This window comes from Schistocerca gregaria, chromosome X (assembly GCF_023897955.1).
Source record: "Schistocerca gregaria isolate iqSchGreg1 chromosome X, iqSchGreg1.2, whole genome shotgun sequence".
NCBI lineage: Eukaryota > Metazoa > Arthropoda > Insecta > Orthoptera > Acrididae > Schistocerca > Schistocerca gregaria.
In genome coordinates, this window is record NC_064931.1 from 696,715,432 (window position 1) to 696,735,931 (window position 20,500).

The 20,500-nt window shown below is 40.4% G+C and overlaps 1 protein-coding gene across 1 annotated transcript in view; it reads right to left on the reverse strand.

The window, feature by feature from the left end:
- Positions 1 to 16,536, reverse strand: part of LOC126299250 (O-glucosyltransferase rumi homolog) — a 133,389-nt gene extending 116,853 nt beyond the window's left edge. Inside the window, exon 1 of the mRNA XM_049991045.1 lies at positions 15,938 to 16,536. Within this exon, the coding sequence (XP_049847002.1) occupies positions 15,938 to 16,073 (136 nt within the window). The 5' untranslated portion in view covers positions 16,074 to 16,536. The remainder of the gene's footprint in view (positions 1 to 15,937) is intronic.
- Between the last annotated feature and the right edge of the window lie 3,964 nt (positions 16,537 to 20,500).

Genomic DNA, 20,500 nt, shown 5'->3' on the forward strand with positions numbered 1-20,500 from the left:
AACCACGAATATTTCAACATGTGTTGGCTTGCATGCCTCAACAACACAGATAGCTGTACTGTGTATGGAGAGAACACACTTATTTTTTATGGTTTCTGAAGTGGGACAGTGGACTTTTCATTTGCTATAAGAGCAACAGTCTGGATGATTAACTGATTTCACACCATAATATTGTACAACATGGTTTTATTCTACCAGTACTGCAAAACAGTTGAAAGCAAGAGGAAACTACAGATGCTGACTTCCTGAAATATGCAGCTCTACTGTCTGGTTTAAAGATGATACAGGGTGTTTCAAAAATGACTGGTATATTTGAAACGGCAATACAAACTAAACGAGCAGTGATAGAAATACGCCATTTGTTGCAATATGCTTGGGACAACAGTACATTTTCAGGCAGACAAACTTTCGAAATTACAGTAGTTACAATTGTCAACAACAGATGGCGCTGCGGTCTGGGAAACTCTATAGTACGATATTTTCCACATATCCACCATGCGTAGCAATAATATGGCGTAGTCTCTGAATGAAATTACCCGAAACCTTTGACAACGTGTCTGGCGGAATGGCTTCACATGCAGATGAGATGTACTGCTTCAGCTGTTCAATTGTTTCTGGATTCTGGCGGTACACCTGGTCTTTCAAGTGTCCCCACAGAAAGAAGTCACAGGGGTTCATGTCTGGCAAATAGAGAGGCCAATCTACGCCACCTCCTGTATGTTTCGGATAGCCCAAAGCAATCACACGATCATCAAAATATTCATTCAGGAAATGAAAGACGTCGGCCGTGCGATGTGGCCGGGCACCATCTTGCATAAACCACAAGGTGTTCGCAGTGTCATCTAAGGCAGTTTGTACCGCCACAAATTCACGAAGAATGTCCAGATAGCGTGATGCAGTAATCGTTTCGGATCTGAAAAATGGGCCAATAATTCCTTTGGAAGAAATGGCGGCCCAGACCAGTACTTTTTGAGGATGCAGATACGATGGGACTGCAACATGGGGCTTTTCGGTTCCCCATATGCGCCAGCTCTGTTTATTGACGAAGCCATCCAGGTAAAAATAAGCTTCGTCAGTAAACCAAATGCTGCCCACATGCGTATCGCCGTCATCAATCCTGAGCACTATATCGTTAGCGAATGTCTCTCGTGCAGCAATGGTAGCTGTAAACTGATCCTTCGATAAATAAATTAATAATACTAACACTGTGTTACATAAGACAATGGTAACCTAATGACAGCACAAAGATGAAGTGTTAAATAACAGTTTACATAAATATGAGGGGACTCCAAAAGGTAACTTGCACATTATTATGACAAATGATACAACTGTTATTGAATGCTGCACTACATTTCAAAGTGACACAAATATATGACACTATTTTTCAACATCACCACCAAGTCTCTGTGACCAACAGTCACATAGTTCTGGAGAGCATTCAGTTCCTTGATGATAGAAATCTGCTCCTTGGTCATGGAGTCATTCGAGAATCACTGCGTGAAAATACTCATCACTGATGCATGTGTGTACAATTTAGACTTGTGCCACAAGAACTGCACTGTCCCACCTACTACAACTTTGGAGTACATTTCCAGTTCCCGTGCCATTTCAGCCCGCACTGTGAAGCACCTGTTAACTGCATCGCAACAGACCTGTGTGTGCAGGAAACCCAAAACATGTACTCTATACTAACACTGTGTAGCTAGTTTCAGCTAATAATTTTGTGAAATTTTGTTGGTACTGGTATTAGCTGTGGTGTAGTAGTATTAATACGAGTAGTTGCTTTCTTAATAGGCAGAGAATTTCGAGAACATTATTGTTAGTTCTTAAATAGTTCTACTGGTGTAAATGAACTTTGGTAACGTAGACGTATAGTTTTTTCAGTAACTGTAAAATTTTACCATGAGTGAGAAGTGTGGGCTCTGTCATAGGTTTGTGAGTAGCGGGTTACAGTGTGGGATTTGTTCAAAGTATTTTCATTGGGGGGAATGTAGTGGGGAAGCCAGTGGTCATTTTACTGAGATCCTCTCCTGGGAATGCAGAATCTGTAGTAGAAATAAGTTGACAGAGGAGCAGGAGCATGAGATCTGTGCCCTTCAGGTGCAGTTACAATGCGCAAAGGAGGAACTAGATAGGTTGAGGAGGGGCAAGGGTGGTGAGGAATGGGAACTGGCAGTTGGCAAGAAGGCAGCTAGGAAGAGGAGGTATTCAGACAGTTTTACTTTGCGTACATGCAATAGGTATGACCAACTGTCAGAGTTGAATGGACATGAGCCTCCTGTAGCTGTAGATGTAGGGAACATGCAGCACTCCTCAGCAATTAGGAGGCCTAGGTTAGTCGCAAAGTGTAGCAGAAAGAAGAAGGTTCTGCTGCTAGGTAGTTCTCACAGTAGAGGTGTGGGTCAGCAGTTGCAGCAAGTGTTGGGGAGTGAGTACCAGGTCACCAGCATTGTGAAGCCTAGTGTAGGGTTGGCTCAAGTGACTGACAGCATAGGGGAGTTATGTAATAATTTTAAGAAAGAAGGATCAGGTAGTGATAGTGGGTGGAGCAGGGAACAGTCTCGATAGGGACAGGGAATATGATGTAGGTGGTGACCTGGTAAAGATAGCTACTCAAACTGGTGGCACTAATGTGCACTTTGTGCAACTGTTTCAGCGTCGTGATCAACCTCACCTCAATGCAGCTGTTAGGCGCATTAACGTGGGGCTGGGAAGGGCACTGACAGCACATCTCAGTGGTGTCAATTGGGTCTATCAGTAGATCGGGTTTCCCTAGGCATGGCCTGCGCCTCAATAGGTATAGGAAGGGGATGCTGGCTAAGCTTATAGGTGACAGTGTAGTGGGTGATGGTGGTGGTGGTGTCACTCATGGAAAAATTCCTGTAGTAGTTGGTGTTAAAGGTGCACCTTTTTTAGATTGAAGTCAGCTGATAGATATACCTGCTAAAAGGAACGTCCTCTAAGGGCTCACCTTCCGAGGATGTAATGTTTGCAAGTAGAGAAGGAATTAGCATGTTTCATCAAAATATAAGAGGTATTAGAGATAAAGTTAGTGAACTGCTTATAGATGTTGACCATGAAATTATTGGTATATCAGAGCACCACTTAAATAATCTGACAATTCAGAGGCTTCCTTTACCAGGCTACAGATTAGCTGGCTGTTTCTCAAGGAGTTCCTTGTGGGGTGGGGGAGTGGCTCTGTACGTAAAAAACAGTATTCCATTTGAGTCCATAGACGTATCATGACACTGCACCGAGCAGATATTTGAATGTTGTTCAGTGGTAGTTGAATTTAGTGAAACTAAACTTCTAATTGTTGTTGTTTATAGGTCCCCTAACTCTGACTTCAGAGCATTTCTGCTCAAGCTACAGAGGGTTCTTGATTCACTTTGTAGGAAGCACCAGAAACTAGTTATATCTGGTGACTTCGATATAAATTTTGTATATGATGGTGCAAAAAAAAAAAAAAAAAAAAAAAAGAAGTTTGTAGATCTCTTAAATTCATATGATCTGATGCAAACTTTTTTTTTTTCCAACTAGGGTGCAGGGGAACAGTAGCACAGCCACAGACAATATTTTTATTCATTCTTCATTACTAGATGGGCATTCTGTTAATAAAAGCGTGAATGGCCTTTCAGACCACAATGCACAAATTTTAACACTAAAAGGCTTTCGTACTCAAACCAATGTCATATTTAATTACAAACTATGTAGGAAAGTTAATCCGACAGCAACAGAGAGTTTTTTAAACGTTGTCAAGGAACAAGAATGGCAGGATGTTTATAGTGACGATAACATAGATGATAAATACAATGCTTTCCTTAACACATTTCTCATGCTCTTTGAGAGTTGCTTTCCATTAGAACATTCTAAACAGGGTACTAGCAGCAATGGGCAGCCCAGGTGGCTGACTAGTGGGGTAAGGATATCATGTAGAACAAAGAGGGAATTACATCAAAATGTTAGAAGTAGTCACAATCAAGCTACAGTAGCCCATTACAAGCAGTATTGTAAGAGCTTCAAAATGTTATCATGAAGGCAAAGAGTATGTGGTATGCAAATAGAATAGCTAATTCACAGGCTAAAATTAAAACCATATGTTCAGTTGTGAAGGAAGTGTCTGGTCAGCACCACAAGGTCGACAATATAAAGTCAGTTCGCAGTAAAAATATTTCTGTTACTGATAAATCAGATATATGTACAGTATTTAACAATCATTTTCTGAGCATTGCTGGCGAATTAAATAAAAATTTAGTTTCTACAGGAAATCATATAACTCTCTTGGCAAAGGCCTTTCCGAGATTTATGTCTGACATACTCTGTGATACAGACAAGAGGGAGATTGAGTCAATAATTAAATCACTGAAGACTAAGGACTCTCATGGTTATGATGGAGTGTCTAGTAGAATATTAAAGTACTGTGCTGCACATGTTAGCCCTGTATTTAGCCATATTTGTAATTTTTCCTTTAGGAATGGTCAGTTTCCTGAGCAATTAAAGTACCCAATAGTAAAGCCGCTATATAAAAAGGGATAATTTTATACCTATTTCTATGCCATCAGTATTTGCAAAAGTTATTGAGAAGGCTATGTATGTATGGATAATTGATCATTTTATATCACACGATTTGCTATCAAATGTACAGTTCGGCTTTAGAAGTCATTTAACAACTGAAAATGCTATATTCTCTTTTCTCTGTGAGGTAATGGATGGGTTAAACAAAAGGTTTCGAATGCCGGCATATTTTTTGATTTAACTAAGGCATTTGATTGTGTTGATCACAAAATATTGCTCCAGAAGTTGGACCATTACAGAATACGGGGAGTAGCTCATAATTGGTTCACCTCTTACTTTATCAACAGACAGCAAAAGGTCATTATTCACAATGTTGATAATGGCTGTGATGTGGGGTCTGAGTGGGGTACTGTCAAGTGGGGGTGCCCCAGGGATCAGTGTTGGGGCCACTCCTGTTCCTTATTTATATAAATGATATGCCCTCTACTATTACAGGCAACTCTAAAATATTTCTGTTTGCTGATGACACTGGCTTGGTAGTAAAGGATGTTGTGTGCAACACTGGCTCGGATTCAAATAGTGCAGTACATGACCTCAGTTCATCGCTTGTAGAAAATAAACTAACACTAAATTACAGTAAGACTCAGTTTTTACAGTTTCTAACACACAATTCAACAAAACCTGACATTTTAATTTCACAGAAAGGGCATATGATTAGTGAAACTAAACAGTTCAAATTTCTAGGTGTTCAGATAGATAGTAAGCTGTTGTGGAAAGCCAACGTTCAGGATCTTATTCAAGGACTTAATACTGCTATTTTTACTATTCGAACGGTATCAAAAGTGAGTGATCGTTCGACACGAAAATTAGTCTACTTTGCTTATTTTCATTCACTACTGTCAAATGGTATTACATTTTGGGGTAACTCTTCTCATTCTAAAAGAATATTTTTGGCTCAGAAACAGGTGGCTCAGGCAATAAGTGGTGTTAGTTCACGAACCTCTTGTCGACCTCTGTTCACGAGTCTGGGTATTTTGACATTGGCATCTCAATACATATATTCCTTATTGCTGTTTCTTGTTACCAATATTAGTTTATTCCCAAGAATAAGCAGCTTTCATTCGGTTAATACTCCGCAGAAATCAAACCTGCATTTGGATCAGACTTCCTTAACTCTTGTGCAAGAAGGTGTGCAGTATACTGTTACATCCATTTTCAATAAGCTGCCACTTGAATTCAAAAATCTTAGCAGTAATCCACACGTTTTCAAATCAAAATTGAAGAGTTTCCTCATGGGTCACTCCTCCTATTCTGTCGAGGAGTTCCTTGAAAAATTAAGCTGATTTTTATTGTATTGCTGATAGCGTTTACTTAAACTTATGGACTGACTTTTTTAAGGTTCATGAACATTTACTTTTAGCTGTTATTACGTTTATGCTGTAATTTCATGTGCTGACACGTTCCACGACCTTGGAGATTTTCTCCTCAATTTGGTCCTACGGAACTTGACAAGTAAATAAAAAAAATAAAAAACTGTGCCACTCATGTTGCGCATTGGTCTTAGTGTGGAGCGACCTGTGTAACTTACCTTTTGAAGTCCCCCACATAGTAGCAAATCAGTACAAAATGAACACACACGATCTTAAAGTGCACAGGTTGTGTAGCTGTAGTATAAGGGAACTATAGACATAACTGAGGAAAGAGATCAAGAGGCATAAATTTGGGTAGCAAGACTATATAAATCCAAATAGCAAGATTAATTTCTTTACTCCTTGATTTGATTCAATAACTGTTCTTCAGCTATAAGATAATTCACTTACCTTTCAGTACTGTTCTGTGGCATCACATTTTTGAAGTTTCTATCCTGTTCTTACCTGGTCAGTGGAGGTTTTAATACAGAAGTAAGATAAAGCTAAAGGTCTAGTCTTCAGTGGAAAACTTTAGCTATGATGCTGGACATGACAGATTAGATATCTGTACAACTGCCATGAAGAGCAAAATGTTTGTCCTTCACACATTCTTCCACAAAAGAGCAATAGGAAAAGGAACTGGTAAGATCAAACGTTGGAAGAATATGGAATAATATGAAGGTTAATTAAGGTATCAATTCAGCAGCTTAGAAAATGAGGATTATACAGTTGCACACAAATAGGCCACACATATCAGGCATTTCAAAATGACTATCAGGGTGTGGAGGATTTGCAGCACTTATTACATTCAGCTTAAAATTAGAAATAATCTACATCTACATGGTTACTCTGCAATCCACACTTAAGTGCCTGGCAGAGGGTTCATCAAACCATTTTCATACTACTACTCTACCATTCCGCTCTCGAATGGCGTGTGGGGGGAAAAGGAACACCTAAATCTTTCTGTTCGAGCTCTGATTTCTATTATGATGATCATTTCTCCCTAGGTAAGTGGGTGTCAACAAAATATTTTAACATTCGGAAGAGAAAGTTATTGATTGAAATTTCGTAAACAAATATCACCGCACAGAAAACCGCCTTTGTTTCAGTGACTGCCACCCCAACTCCCATATCATATCAGCGACACTCTCACCTCTATTGTGCGATAACATGAAACAAGCTGCCCTTGTTTGCACTTTTTTGATGTCCTCAGTCAATCCTACCTGGTAAGGATCCCACACTGCACAGCAATATTCCGACAGAGGATGGAAAAGTGTAATGTAGGCTGTCTCTTTAGTGGATTTGTCGCATCTTCTAAGTGTGCGGCCACCAAGGCACAGTCTTTGTTTCACCTTCCCCACAATATTTTCTATGTGGTCTTTCCAATTTAAGTTGCTTGTAATTGTAATTCCTAAGTATTTAGTCAAATTGACAGCCCTTAGATTTGTGCAATTTATCGTATACCCAAAATTTATCAGATTTCTTTTAGTACCCATGTGGATGGCCTCGCACTTTTCTTTGTTTAGTGTCAATGGCCACTTTTCACACCAAACAGAAATTCTCACTAGATCATTTTGTAATTGCAATAGATTGTCTGATGATTTTACTAGACGGTAAATTACAGTGTCATCTGCAAACAATCTAAGGGGGCTCCTCAGATTATCACCTAGATCATTTATGTATATCAGGAACAGCAAATGGCCTATAACACTACCTTGCGGAACACCAGATATCACATCTGTTCTACTCGATGATTTACCGTCTATCACTACGAACTGTGACCTCTCTGAGAGGAAATCACGAATCCAGTCACACAACTGAGCCGATACTCCATATGCACACAGTTTGATTAATAGTAGCTTGAGGGAACAGTATCAAAAGCCTTCTGGAAATCTAGGAATATGGAATCAATCTGAGATCCCTTGTCAACAGAACTCATTACTTCGTGGGAATAAAGAGCTCACTGTGTTGCACAAGAATGATATTTTCTGAATCCATGTTGGTTATGTATCAATAAGTAATTTTCTTCAAGGTGATTCATAATGTTTGAGTACAGTATATGCTCCAAAATCCTGCAGCAACTTGAGGTAAGTGATATGGGTCCGAAATTCAGATGGTTACTTCTATTTCCTTTCATGAATATTGGTGTGACCTGTGCTACTTTTCAGTCTTTAGGAACAGACCTTTTGTCAAGTGAGCGATTGTATATGATTGCTAAGAAAGGCACTATTGTGTCTGCATACTCTGAAAGGAACCTGATTGGTATACCATCTGGACTGGAGCCCTTTTTGATCTTTCCCGAGACTGTCTAACCTAAAAAACCACCCAGTCCACGCCACACAGCCCCTGCTACCCATGTAGCCACCTCCTGTGTGTAGTGGACACTTGACCAATTTTGCGGAATCCGAAACCCCACCACCCTATGACATAAGTCGAGGAATCTGCAGCCTACATGGTCGCAGAAGTTCTGAGGCTCTCCACTTGGCTCTGTACCACATGTCTACAGTCGGTCCTGTCGACGATGCTGCAGATGGTGAGCTCTGCCTTCATCTTCCTAGCAACACTGCCAGTCTTAACCAACTCAGATAGCCACCGGAAACCAGAGAGAATCTCTTCTGATCCGTAGCAACACATGTTATTAGTGCCAACATGAGGCGCCGCCTGCAGTTGGCTGCACCCTGTACCCTTCATGGCATCCAGAAGGATCCTTTCCACATCTTGGATGACTCCCCTGGTATGCACGTTGGCTTTCTTCCCACCCTTAGCTCCCATATCCCTAAGGGGCTCCATCACCCTCCTAACATTGGAGCTCCCAATGATAAGCAATCCCACCCTCTGTGCTTGTCCGGACTACTCAGGAAGACCGGCCACTGCCACTATTGCTGGTTCAGAAGTACTTCCAGCAGTGGGCAGTACCTCAAACTTGTTACAGAGGTGTAAAGGTACAGCCCTGCAGCCAACACCAACTTTCACCTTCCGCCCAGGGATTTGCAACTCCGCCACGTGTCGAGTGGCAGGGACGTCCGAATCCGAGGGTGCACTGGCAACAGAGATCCCAGGTGATGCTACAGGTTCGAGAGGCACCAAAATGCTTGCCTCAGGTGTCCCAATGTCACCGCCGCCCAGGGCAACAGCCTGGAGCCTGTCGACCATGAGCAACACAGCTTCCAGCTGTTTACAGTGGCCAATTCCCCCTGAATCCGTACACAACAGGCACAGTCCCTAGCCATACCTAACATTTTTTTCCCTCTCTTTTATCTCAAAAGCCGTTCAAAACAAATAGATGACTGATGACTATGCAAATTTACACTATACGGGTATTAAAACTCTCAACTACTATAATACGTCCGAAATTTGCGAATTAAACTATACAAGTACCCAAAAACACACAAAGAAATTAAGAAATAAACTATGAAACAAATAAGTGCGCTAAGAGTATGACTCGCTGCTGGCTGTTGCTTATCCAATGGCGGCAGGGAGCTCAAATGAAAAAACAACTAAAATAGTTTTGTTTGTATCATCGTCCCGGAGTGTGTGCACTGTTTCCTGTGTATTCTGTTAGCAAGTGCTAGTAGCAAAAACAGATACTTGTCAAAAGAAAGCTTTTTGTGTTTTACAGTTTGTAAGGTCTGAATCTGTAGTTATGGTGCAACATGCATTCCATTTTACATTCCACTGTAATCCACCAAGTGATAACATCTGTAGATGATATCATCAGCTTGAAGAGATTGATTGGTTTGGGGTATAAGCGGACCAAACTACAGGGTCATCAGTCCCTTGTTCCTCAAGAAAACAAGTCTCAAGGTAAAACAATTAAAACCAAAGGAGTTGAGGGAAGTAAAAGGAGGTAAAACCAACAGGGAACCACACCAAAAGAGAAAATGAAAGAAGCGAAACAAAAGGGGGAAACATACACTAAAAGGAAAGGTAGAGGAAGGCAGTAAAATGACATAGAAGATGGCTTGGGCTGGCTGATCACAAGGATAAAAAACGAAGAGCCAGTCACTCTGCAACACACTAAAATCACCGGCATAAAAGACAATGCAAGAAGAACACACATAGGGAAAGGACAAACAACAAGGCAAACAAAATGCAAAATAAGAGCAACAAAGACATAAAAGGAAGGGAGGGTGGAGGCCTCGGAGAGTAGGCCAGGCACCCAATCTTACATGGTACGATAAAAACCCCTCCTCATGAATAAAACATAAAACAAAATCAGTTGTTGAGGCATTGTTGCACACACTGTAGGTAGAGTGCTGGGAAGGTTAAAAGTCCGCCGCAGAGTGGCTAAAATTGGGCAATCCAACAAGAGGCAGAGAAAAGTTATACAGGAGTCACGATGACAGCAATGTGGGTCCTTGCGATGGAGGAGATGACCATGTGTTAGCCAAGTATGGCTGATGCGGAGCTGGCAAAGGACAACAAAGTCCATGGAAAGTGGATTGCATGGATGACTGTCACACATTTGTTGTCTCCTTGATAACATGGAGTTAGTTTGGGGTACTGAGGGTGTGCCATTCAGTATCCCAGATCGCAAAAACTTTGCAGCAGAAGACCAATCAGAGATGAGTCTCCAGCAGGCCGATCTCCAGAGTTGGTTTATCGGTAGTCTTTTTTTGGCAGGCTGTCAGCAAGTTCACTGCTTGGTATGTTGAGATTCCTGGGATCCAAATACAGGTCACTGAATGTCCACTGTCCCTGAGGGCATAAAGATACTCCTGGATAGTCATTACCAAAGTATGTTGAGGGAACCACTGGTTGAGAGCTTGTAGGCTGCTAAAGGAGTCACTACAGATGAAAAAGGACTCACTGGCGCAAGAGCGGATATGCTCAAGGGCACGATAGAGGGCTATCAACTCTGTAGTGAAAGCACTGCAACCATCTGGCAAGGAGCACTGTTCAGTACGTACAATGTGATCATAAGTAAAGCCAGCAAGACTGTCGACCATTGATCCCTCATTGTAGACTATTTCTGAGTCCTGGCACTCGCCAAGAAGAGAGAGTAATGGCCGGTGGAGGGCCTAACGTGGAACGGAGTGTTTTGGGCCTTGCGATAGGTCTAGCTGAAGTCATGGCCAAGGTATGGACCATGGAGCTGTACGGAAATGGACACACAGGAAAGGTGGTAGGGGGAAAATGTCAAGTTCATTAAGAAGCAAACATACATGGACGGCAAGGGGATTCCTAGTTCTGGGCCACTGTTGCGGTTGACGGATTGCCGTGTCAGAAAAAAGGAAATGGTAATTCAGATGTCGGGGCAAACTATGAATGTCGGCGGTATACTTTGCAAGCAATAGTTGCCACCGGAGCCGCAACGGAAGAAAGCCAGCTTCCAAAAGGCTGTTATTCACGAGGCTCATTCGGAAGGCTCCTGTCGCGAGCCAAATTCCACAGTGGTGGATAAGGTCCAGCAAGCACAGTGTGGAGGGCAATGCTGACCCACAGTCAATATGAGACTGTACGAGGGCATTGTACAGCTGCAGTAGTGTAAGAAGATCAGCACCCCAGTTGGTGTGGCTCAGGCATCAAATAATATTAAGGTGCCGCCACTGCTTGTCCTTAAGGTTACAAAGATGGGGAAGCCAAGTTAAGTGGGCACTGAATACCTGTCCCAAAAAGCGTTACGGGCCCAAAAGTGGGAAACTCCTTTTAGTTGCCTCTTACGACAGGCAGGAATACCTCGGGCCTATTCTAACCCTCAGACCCGCACAGCGGAGCTTGAAGAGACCTACTGCCTCTGCAAAGGAAACAGTGTGGGATGACCAAGAGTGGCCAAAGGACATGCTGAACAAGTGAGTCAGTCTTATGAAATCAGTTACGAAAGCTAGTCCTGAATTTGCAATTCCGGTGACATGAGTGTGGAAACTTATGGAGACGCTTATAACTATGACCTTATTGTTTACAGTTGTTAAAGCTCTAACTATGGTTAGTGTGCCAATTTTGCAAATGAAATGTTGCTACACGATGATGAAGATTATCTGAATCATGTCATCTTCAGTGATTGACACTTCACCTAAGTGGAAATGTAAACACACATAATACAAATCTACATCTACATCCATACGCCGCAAGCCACCTGACGGTGTGTGGCGGAGGGTACCTCGAGTACCTTTATCGGTTCTCCCTTCTATTCCAGTCTCGTATTGTTCGTGGAAAGAAGGATTGTCGGTATGCCTCTGTGTGGGCTCTAATCTCTCTGATTTTATCCTCATGGTCTCTTCGCGAGATATATATAGGAGGGAGCAATATACTGCTTGACTCCTCGGTGAAGGTACGTTCTTGAAACTTCAACAAAAGCCCGTACCGAGCTATTGGGCGTCTCTCCTGCAGAGTCTTCCACTGGAGTTTATCTATCATCTCCGTAACGCTTTTGCGATTACTAAATGATCCTGTAACGAAACACGCTGCTCTCCGTTGGATCTTCTCTATCTCTTCTATCAACCCTATCAGGTACGGATCCCACACTGCTGAGCAGTATTCAAGCAGTGGCCGGACAAGTGTACAGTAACCTACTTCCTTTGTTTTCGGATTGCATTTTCTTAGGTTTTTTCCAATGAATCTCAGTCTGGCATCTGCTTTACCGACGATAAACTTTATATGATCATTCCATTTTAAATCACTCCTAATGCGCACTCCCAGATTATTTATGGAATTAACTGCTTCCAGTTGCTGACCTGCTATATTGTAGCTAAATGATAAGGGATCTTTCTCTCTATGTATTCGCAGCACATTTTGTGTTGAACCATCAGGTACTCTAAAATCTGCTTTTTGTCACTTTTGCTGAACAGAAAAATCTTCCTACCTTTTTTAATATTCCTATTTACAACTGAAATCATTGATGCAGTAACTGCTTTATGATCGCTGATTCCCTGTTCTGCGTTAACTGTTTCAAATAGTTCAGGTCTGTTTGTCACCAGAAGATCTAATGTGTTATCGCCACGAGTCGGTTCTCTGTTTAACTGCTCAAGGTAGTTTTCAGATAAAGCACTTAAAAAAAATTCACTGGATTCTTTGTCCCTGTCACCCATTATGAACGTTTCAGTGTCCCAGTCTATATCTGGCAAATTAAAATCTCCACCCAGAACTATTACATGGTGGGGAAATCTACTCAAAATATTTTCCAAAACCTTCTCCCAAATTATTTCACATTTCAGATCTTCATCAATTTCCTTCAATACTACTGCACTTCTTATCGCTATATACACGCCTCCCCCTTCAATGTCCAGCCTGTCTCTGAGGTATACATTCCAATCTGAGTTTAGAATTTCATTACTGTTCACATCTGGTTTCAGCTAACTTTCTGTCCCTAGTACTATGTGGGCACTGTACCGTTTATTAATGAGAGAAGTTCTGGGACCTTTTTATATACACTCCTGAATTTTACTATTAGCAGATTAATATTGTTATTCCCTGTTGCATTTTGCCTACTCCTACCTTGCCGCGTCTCAGGAGGCGTCTTGTCGGGCCTAAGGACATGGTACAGTTGCAACGAGACACCCCTAAATTGAATGTTATTTGTGCCATATCTTGACAGAAAGTTTAAGGTTGAAGCAACTGTGGTTGGTGGCTCTTTTCTCAATTGGTAGAAGCTGAACCACAGAACCTTATTTGGCAGCAAGATGGTGTGCACACCTGATTCACATAACTGAGTACACGACTGGTTAAATGGCATAGTACCCGACCACCGGATTGGCTGCAATGGGCTGGATGACACAGTCTGTTTTGCATGGCCTCCACATTCATTCAATCTGACATCCTGCGATACCTTTGGTTGTTCATAAAGGATCATGCATATGTGCTTCCACTACCTGCTGATCTACCCAATTAAACAAACGGGACTGAAGCAGTTATTGCAACACTGATCAGTGTTAGTGAAGAACTTGGCTAGTGAATAAATGTGTGCTGTATGGTGAATGGTACTCACATTGAACACTGGTAATGAAAACTGTTTCAGTTACTCTTTCATTTGGTGTGTTATTGATAATTTTAAGTTGAATGCAGTAAAGGCTACCAGCCCTTAAAATGATGATATTCATATAAGTATTATAGAAAAAAATGTGTGTTTAAAACAAATGATAACCAGAAAGTGATAATATATATATTTAAATGGACAAAACTATAGCCTACAGAAATGTCTTTCAAACAAGTGAGAAATAAATATGAAGCCAAAACAAACTTTTGTTTGATACACATCACATTTCATTGAAAATGAAGATGACACAGTAACTAACAATAATAAGGAAATTTAGCAAACAGAAGCACCAACCGCAAGAAACACAGCAAGAGTCAGGAATTATTGGAGAGGCAAACCACCACAGATTGCTTATTGTCTGTTTTTTATTACCAGTTTTGATCTGTCAACAATACCATCTTTAGATACTCATAGCCTGGTGGTGTGGTACAATCAGATGGAGAACTTTTGAAGCCATTCTTTTGCTGGCAGAGCGAAACAAGTAATACTGCTTTTTATTGCATGAATATCTGAAGATCCCCCCATAATAATAAAAACAAATAAAAACCTGTGGTGATCTGTCTTTACATTAAAAAAGAGAACTGCACAAGCACTGAGATATTTCTTTAAAAAGCGTGTATATTTCACAATGAATCACAAAAACATGTTGTTATTAATGCCATTCAAGTATGAGCAAAGGAAAGGCACCTGTAGAGTTTCAACAGAAAAAGGGGATCCTGTGCTAATGGCAACATGTAGATGTCAGCTTTTCAAACAATGGAGCTACCCCTACTTATTCAGGCCTAAGTAGTTCATTAAGAGGCCTTACGAGACTGTGTGCACTACCCTTACAGACCTATCAATGAAAATACCCATGGAGTACCATGAATTTAACCAAGGTCTTTTACTAGACAAAAATCTATGGGTGGTTTAGTTTGTCAGTTCCACAGGATTATAGAAATGCAACAAATTCCAAGACACTAAAAGAAAGGAACTATGTACCATTAAAATTTAGGGAATATGGCACAAATGGTGATGAGGTATAATAGCCCCACGTGTCCTCCACTATGCAGCACTTGTTTGTTTGTAGAGGAAAGCAGATATAATGTTGAACCTGTGATGGAGATTACACAAAAATTTTTGTGTAGTTTATTTTTAAGAGCCACTTATATCTGAGTAATACATGTCCACCGTATATGGGCAGGAGACTGAGGTCTGAATGTCAACTTTACAATTAATGGAAGATTTGACTAATTGGCAAAAGAGTATTAAAGCGAATCAAGTAGAGGTACACCAAAACAGGTGGCACAACTTCAGTGTGAACACTAGGATCACAATTTTGTGCACTTCCATAACTTACACATTGCCGCTTTCCCTCGAATACAAAACAAGAAAAATTATGGTACTTATTGACGAATGCAGAAAATTGTTCCTCTTGTTTGTGAAATGACAGTACAATACACATGTGTTGAAATGATGCAAGTAAAAGGTACTTTGTATCGTTATGGTTAACTGAGAATAATGTAAAAATACAGTTGAGATATTATGATGTTGTAGCTATAGTTTCTCACTAGTACAAAAGAGTGTGTCGCAAGGCTAAACTGGCAGTCATGTTGACAACAACATTGCTAGTGAATATACAACGGAATTATCACAAATATTTCGACGGTTTACAGTGAGAACATAAATATACTTTTTCTCCTGAACGGCAGTCGCTTTTTTTTCTTCTCAATTTGGATCAAATAACATTTTTTTTTATTTAAGGCACAAAATGAGGTATAAAGATAGAAAAGTGTACAAATTGCATTTTCTTGTTATTATCGTCGCAAAAGTTATTAAAACGTACAAAGTTAAGTACCGAGACGTCCCTCTCACAGCAACAACCCAAGATTAAATAAAACGCCGAAACTTTTGAAGCGGTTTATCAATTTATGTTACGGACGAAATTTACTACACATGTCTTAAAAATGCGTGGAACTGGAAGCATACAACTTCTACAATAATGCTCATATCCTGGCAAACAGCTCAAAATAAAGAGCCTTAAAGTACTAAAATACCGTACCTTTAACCTTGGAGGATGGTAATTTCGTGCATTTGTCATCCTCGTCAAATCTGTCAGACGAACAGTAGCCATTTTTATCCAGTGAAACAACATGAAGGGCGGTAAATAGCAGATACAGCATGAAAACCCAATTCATATCAAAGAAATAACGTACTCTCGTAGTATTTCGTTTAACACCAAAGCGACAAACACTACGCTACAACACGACACAGTCCCGTTATGATATAATAACGGGAATACACCAACGTTACCACACCTCACACGCAATAACCTGCAAGAAATAACCTAACGCGAGGCCACCCAGTCACATTACTGTTGACATACAACATTTGACAACAAAGTAACAACCGTAGCACACGACAAAATTCCCTCTTCCATAGTATATACACAGAGAAGCCGCCAGATGGTGGTATAATATCTTTTACGCGAGTTACGCAGTTACCTACTTTCATTTAAATTAGCATTTTTTATTTTATAAAACGCTCTTGAATATATGGCATGACGTTCTTCTTATTATTAAAGTGTTAAGCGAGCTCTCTTCCGTTCATTGATTTAGTGTGCGGCATGTGATAGCTTCAATGGCGCCACAGTACGACTGTACGTACGGCAACACGCGCCTTCAGCTCGGAAGTTAACCAATCGTAGTCCATCTGGTTCCTGTTATAGAAATTGATCTTGTTCTTTCGTGTCTTCTTAATTCTTATTTCGTTGTTTGCTTTGTTTTGTGGCACATTTCAAAGTTAATAAGCTCCTGGTATTTCCTTCCTTCTCCTTCTTGACATACGAAATATCTGAAACCAAAAAAGGTATTTTCTTTTTACAGGGAGAAAGCCTACACCACGCATAAATAAGACCGTAAATTGATAAACGTGCTTTAATGGAAATTTTAATGGAAATTTCAAGATGGCCGCCGAGTGAGATCACAGGTATTTTCTTCGTCCGCTAAAATAACTTATTTAAGAGGAAATAGTGCCAAGTTTAAATATTCTTTGTTTTTATTACTTGCTGTAGTGTCCGTTCTTGTCACACAACTGAATATTAGCGTCCAAGCAGAGCTTGTTCTTGAAAAAACTTGTTCTTTAGCTGAGGTCCCGATAATCGCGAAATAACCCGTAATTTTGCGTGACATAAACACAACAAATTCTATTCAAGTTTTCCTGATAGTGCAAAAATCGTTTAAAAAAGACAGCTACTAGTTTCATCAGTGTCTATTGCCGCAATAAAAGTGTAATTAAACATTTCTAAATCGTATTTAACTAACACATTTCGTATTGTTTACTAGTTAGATAGACGCGATCTAGGTCTAAATTTTCCGAGTTATAAACTTTAAAAACCTGACCAAACACGCCTGATAACTTAAATTCTCTAAAAGCAAAGTAATTACAAATTCATTCTTCTGTTTTTGCATCTCTAAATCAGTAGAAAAACAACAACCACCGCACATAAGATCTTTGTGTCGTTTTTTTTTTTTTTTTGCTTGCAGACATACAATCTCGCGACCTTGACAAATTTAAAACATTCTTTAAACTTAACTATTCTTTCGAAACTGACCATGAGTGAGAAATGTGGGAGCTGTTATAGGGTAGTGAGTAGAGGGATTTGTTGCCAATCTTGTAGGAAATATTTTCACTGGGGGGGATGCAGTGGGGAGAATGTTGGGAGAACAGAAGAGGCTCTCTCCTGGAACTGCAGAGTATGCAGTAGGAACATTTTGATTGGGGAGCAGGAAAGGAAAATCTGTGCCCTTCAGGCACAGTTGGAGGAAGCAAGGAAGGAACTGATAAGGATCAAGGGAAATAGGGGGGAGGAGGGTGGTTGGGAACTGGCAGCTGGTAGGAGGATAGGAAGAAAGAGAACGCGATCTGATAGTTTTATCATCAACACCAAAAACAGGTATCTGCCACTGCCAGAGTTAAGTGGAGAAGAGCCTCAGGTAGAACGAGGAGCAGGAAATGTGCAGCACACTTCAACCGAGGCCAAGAAGCCTAGGAATGTACAAAGTGTTAGGAAGAAGAAAGTGCTGCTGCTAGGTAGTAGCCATGGGCGAGGTGTAGGCCCTCAGTTACAGGAAAGTTTAGGGGCAGCGTACCAGGCCACCAGTATCTTCAAACCAAATGCAGGGCTAAGTCATGTGATAGAGGACCTAGGGTCTTTATGTAAGGATTTTACAAAAGAGGACCATGTAGTGATAGTGGGTGGGGCGGGAAACAGTTTGGACAGGGATGGGGCATATGAAATAGGTGGTGACCTGGACAAGATAGCTTCCCTGACTCATGGCACCAATGTACACTTTGTTGAGCTGTTCCGGCGTCATGATCAGCCACGCCTTGATGGAGCTGTGAGGCGAATCAATGTGGGGCTGGGGATGGCTCTGAGGACGGCCAACTTTGCTCATGTTTCTCTGGTGCCCGTCGGGACTATCAACAGATGGGGTTTCACTAGGCATGGCCTACACCTAAACAGGACTGGGAAGGGAAGATTGGTACAGCTGATTCATGAAAGTATAGGGGGTGGATCTCGGGCCACACATGGTCAAATACCTGTTGTCATAGGTAGGAAAAGTAGGTCTTTTTTAGGATAAATCCAGACAACAGGTTCCCCTGCCTAAAGAGTATCTCTAGCAGTTCAAAAAATACTGAAACAATCACTCACAAGACAGATTATAACACTTCAAAAATCACACATACCAGATGTCACAAAGAAAAACAAATCATCGGAAAGAGTAACATGGGGCATTTCACAGACTTAACAATCCTCCATCAAAACATGCAATCAATAAAAAATAAAATACAAGCATTAGAAGTTGAGCTCCAATCTTTGAACTGCACAGTAGTTTGTATTACTGAGCACTGGTGTAGAGGCACAGAAATCCAACATGTAGTATTATCATTGTATGAAAGGGCAAACTCTTACTGCAGAACTACTTCAAGGGGTGGAGGATCATGCATTTATATCAGAAAAGGAACACAGTTCAAATCTAGACATGACCTGAGTACAGTAAGTGAAGACAAACACATTGAAATATCAGCTATTGAATTATCAGGGCTCGATATCACCAAGAAATTAATCATTTTGTGTGTGTATAGATCTCCCAGTGGTAGTGTGGACACTTTTTTCAATAAATTAACAGAAGTTCTAGATAAAGTCTCAAGTACAAAGGTCAACATAATTCTGTGTGGGGGCATAAACATCAACACTAATATCATAAATGAATCCAGCAGCACCTTCATAAATATCCTTCAAAGTTTTGGCATGTCCCTATTGGTCAATAGTGCAACAAGGGTTACTACAATGACTGCATCAGTAATTGACCATGTGGCCACAAATATAGACAGGGAAAAATGTGATGTAGCTGTAAAAGATCTCGGACTATCAGACCATCTCTGTCAAATAACAACAGTAAAATCAGGCATCGAATCATTCCCTAAACTACAAGCCTATAAACGACATCTATCAGAAATCAAAATAAAAGATTTTTCAAAAGAACTAGAAAAACAAAGCTGGGATGAAGTGTATAAGGAAACCAATGTGAATATGAAATTCTCCAAATTCTCCACATTGTTTAAATTGAACTTTGAAACAGCATTTCCAAAAGTATGCATGACTGTATCAACATCTCACAAAAACAGATGGATAACAGCAGGTATTAAGAAGTCCTCCCAAACACTTAAACACCTCAGTTCCATGAAAAAGATTCACAATGATCCAGAATTCTTAAATTTCTATCATAGATACAAAAAATTTATAGGAAGGTGCTGATTGCTGCAAAAAAGTCATTTAATGACAAAATAATATATAATGCAGAGAATAAAAGCAAAGCAGTCTGGGATGTTATAAAAAAGGAAACGGGGAGAGGCAAACAAACGCAGAATAACATACTGCTAAGGGAGGGGGATAAGGTAATAAATGATCCACAACACTTAGCAAACTATGTAAACGAGCATTTTTCAAGTATTGCAGAGAAGTTACAGCAAAAATTCCCCAAAACAAATGTAACACCTGCAAAAATTGTTGCACTAGATATAATGATGTTACTTCCAACCACAGAGAATGAAGTCAATAAAACTGTTCAAAAGCTAAAAAATAAAAAGTCAGAAGGCTTAGATGATGTACCAATGTGTGTACTGAAACAATGCATAGGGATTATACAAGGCCCATTAACAAATATAATAAATGAAACCTTCACATCAGGGACATTTCCAGAGCAGCTAAAACAGGCAAGAGTTGTACCTTTGCTTAAGAAAGGTAATGCAGAAGACATAGAAAATTACCGGCCCATTTCCCTGCTGTCAGCATTCTCAAAAATAATAGAAGCAATTATGAAAGACAGATTAATGAATTATCTGAATAAATACAATCTTTTAAGCAAATCACAGTTTGGTTTTCGAAGTGGCAAAAATACGGAGTCAGCCATAGTAGAATTCACAAAAGTTGTACTTAATGCTCTTGATAAAGATGAGTGTGTCACAGGCATATTTTTGGATCTTTCTAAGGCTTTTGATACAGTCGACCACAAGATTCTATTAAATAAATTAGAAGCATTAGGAATAAGAGGGGTAGCTA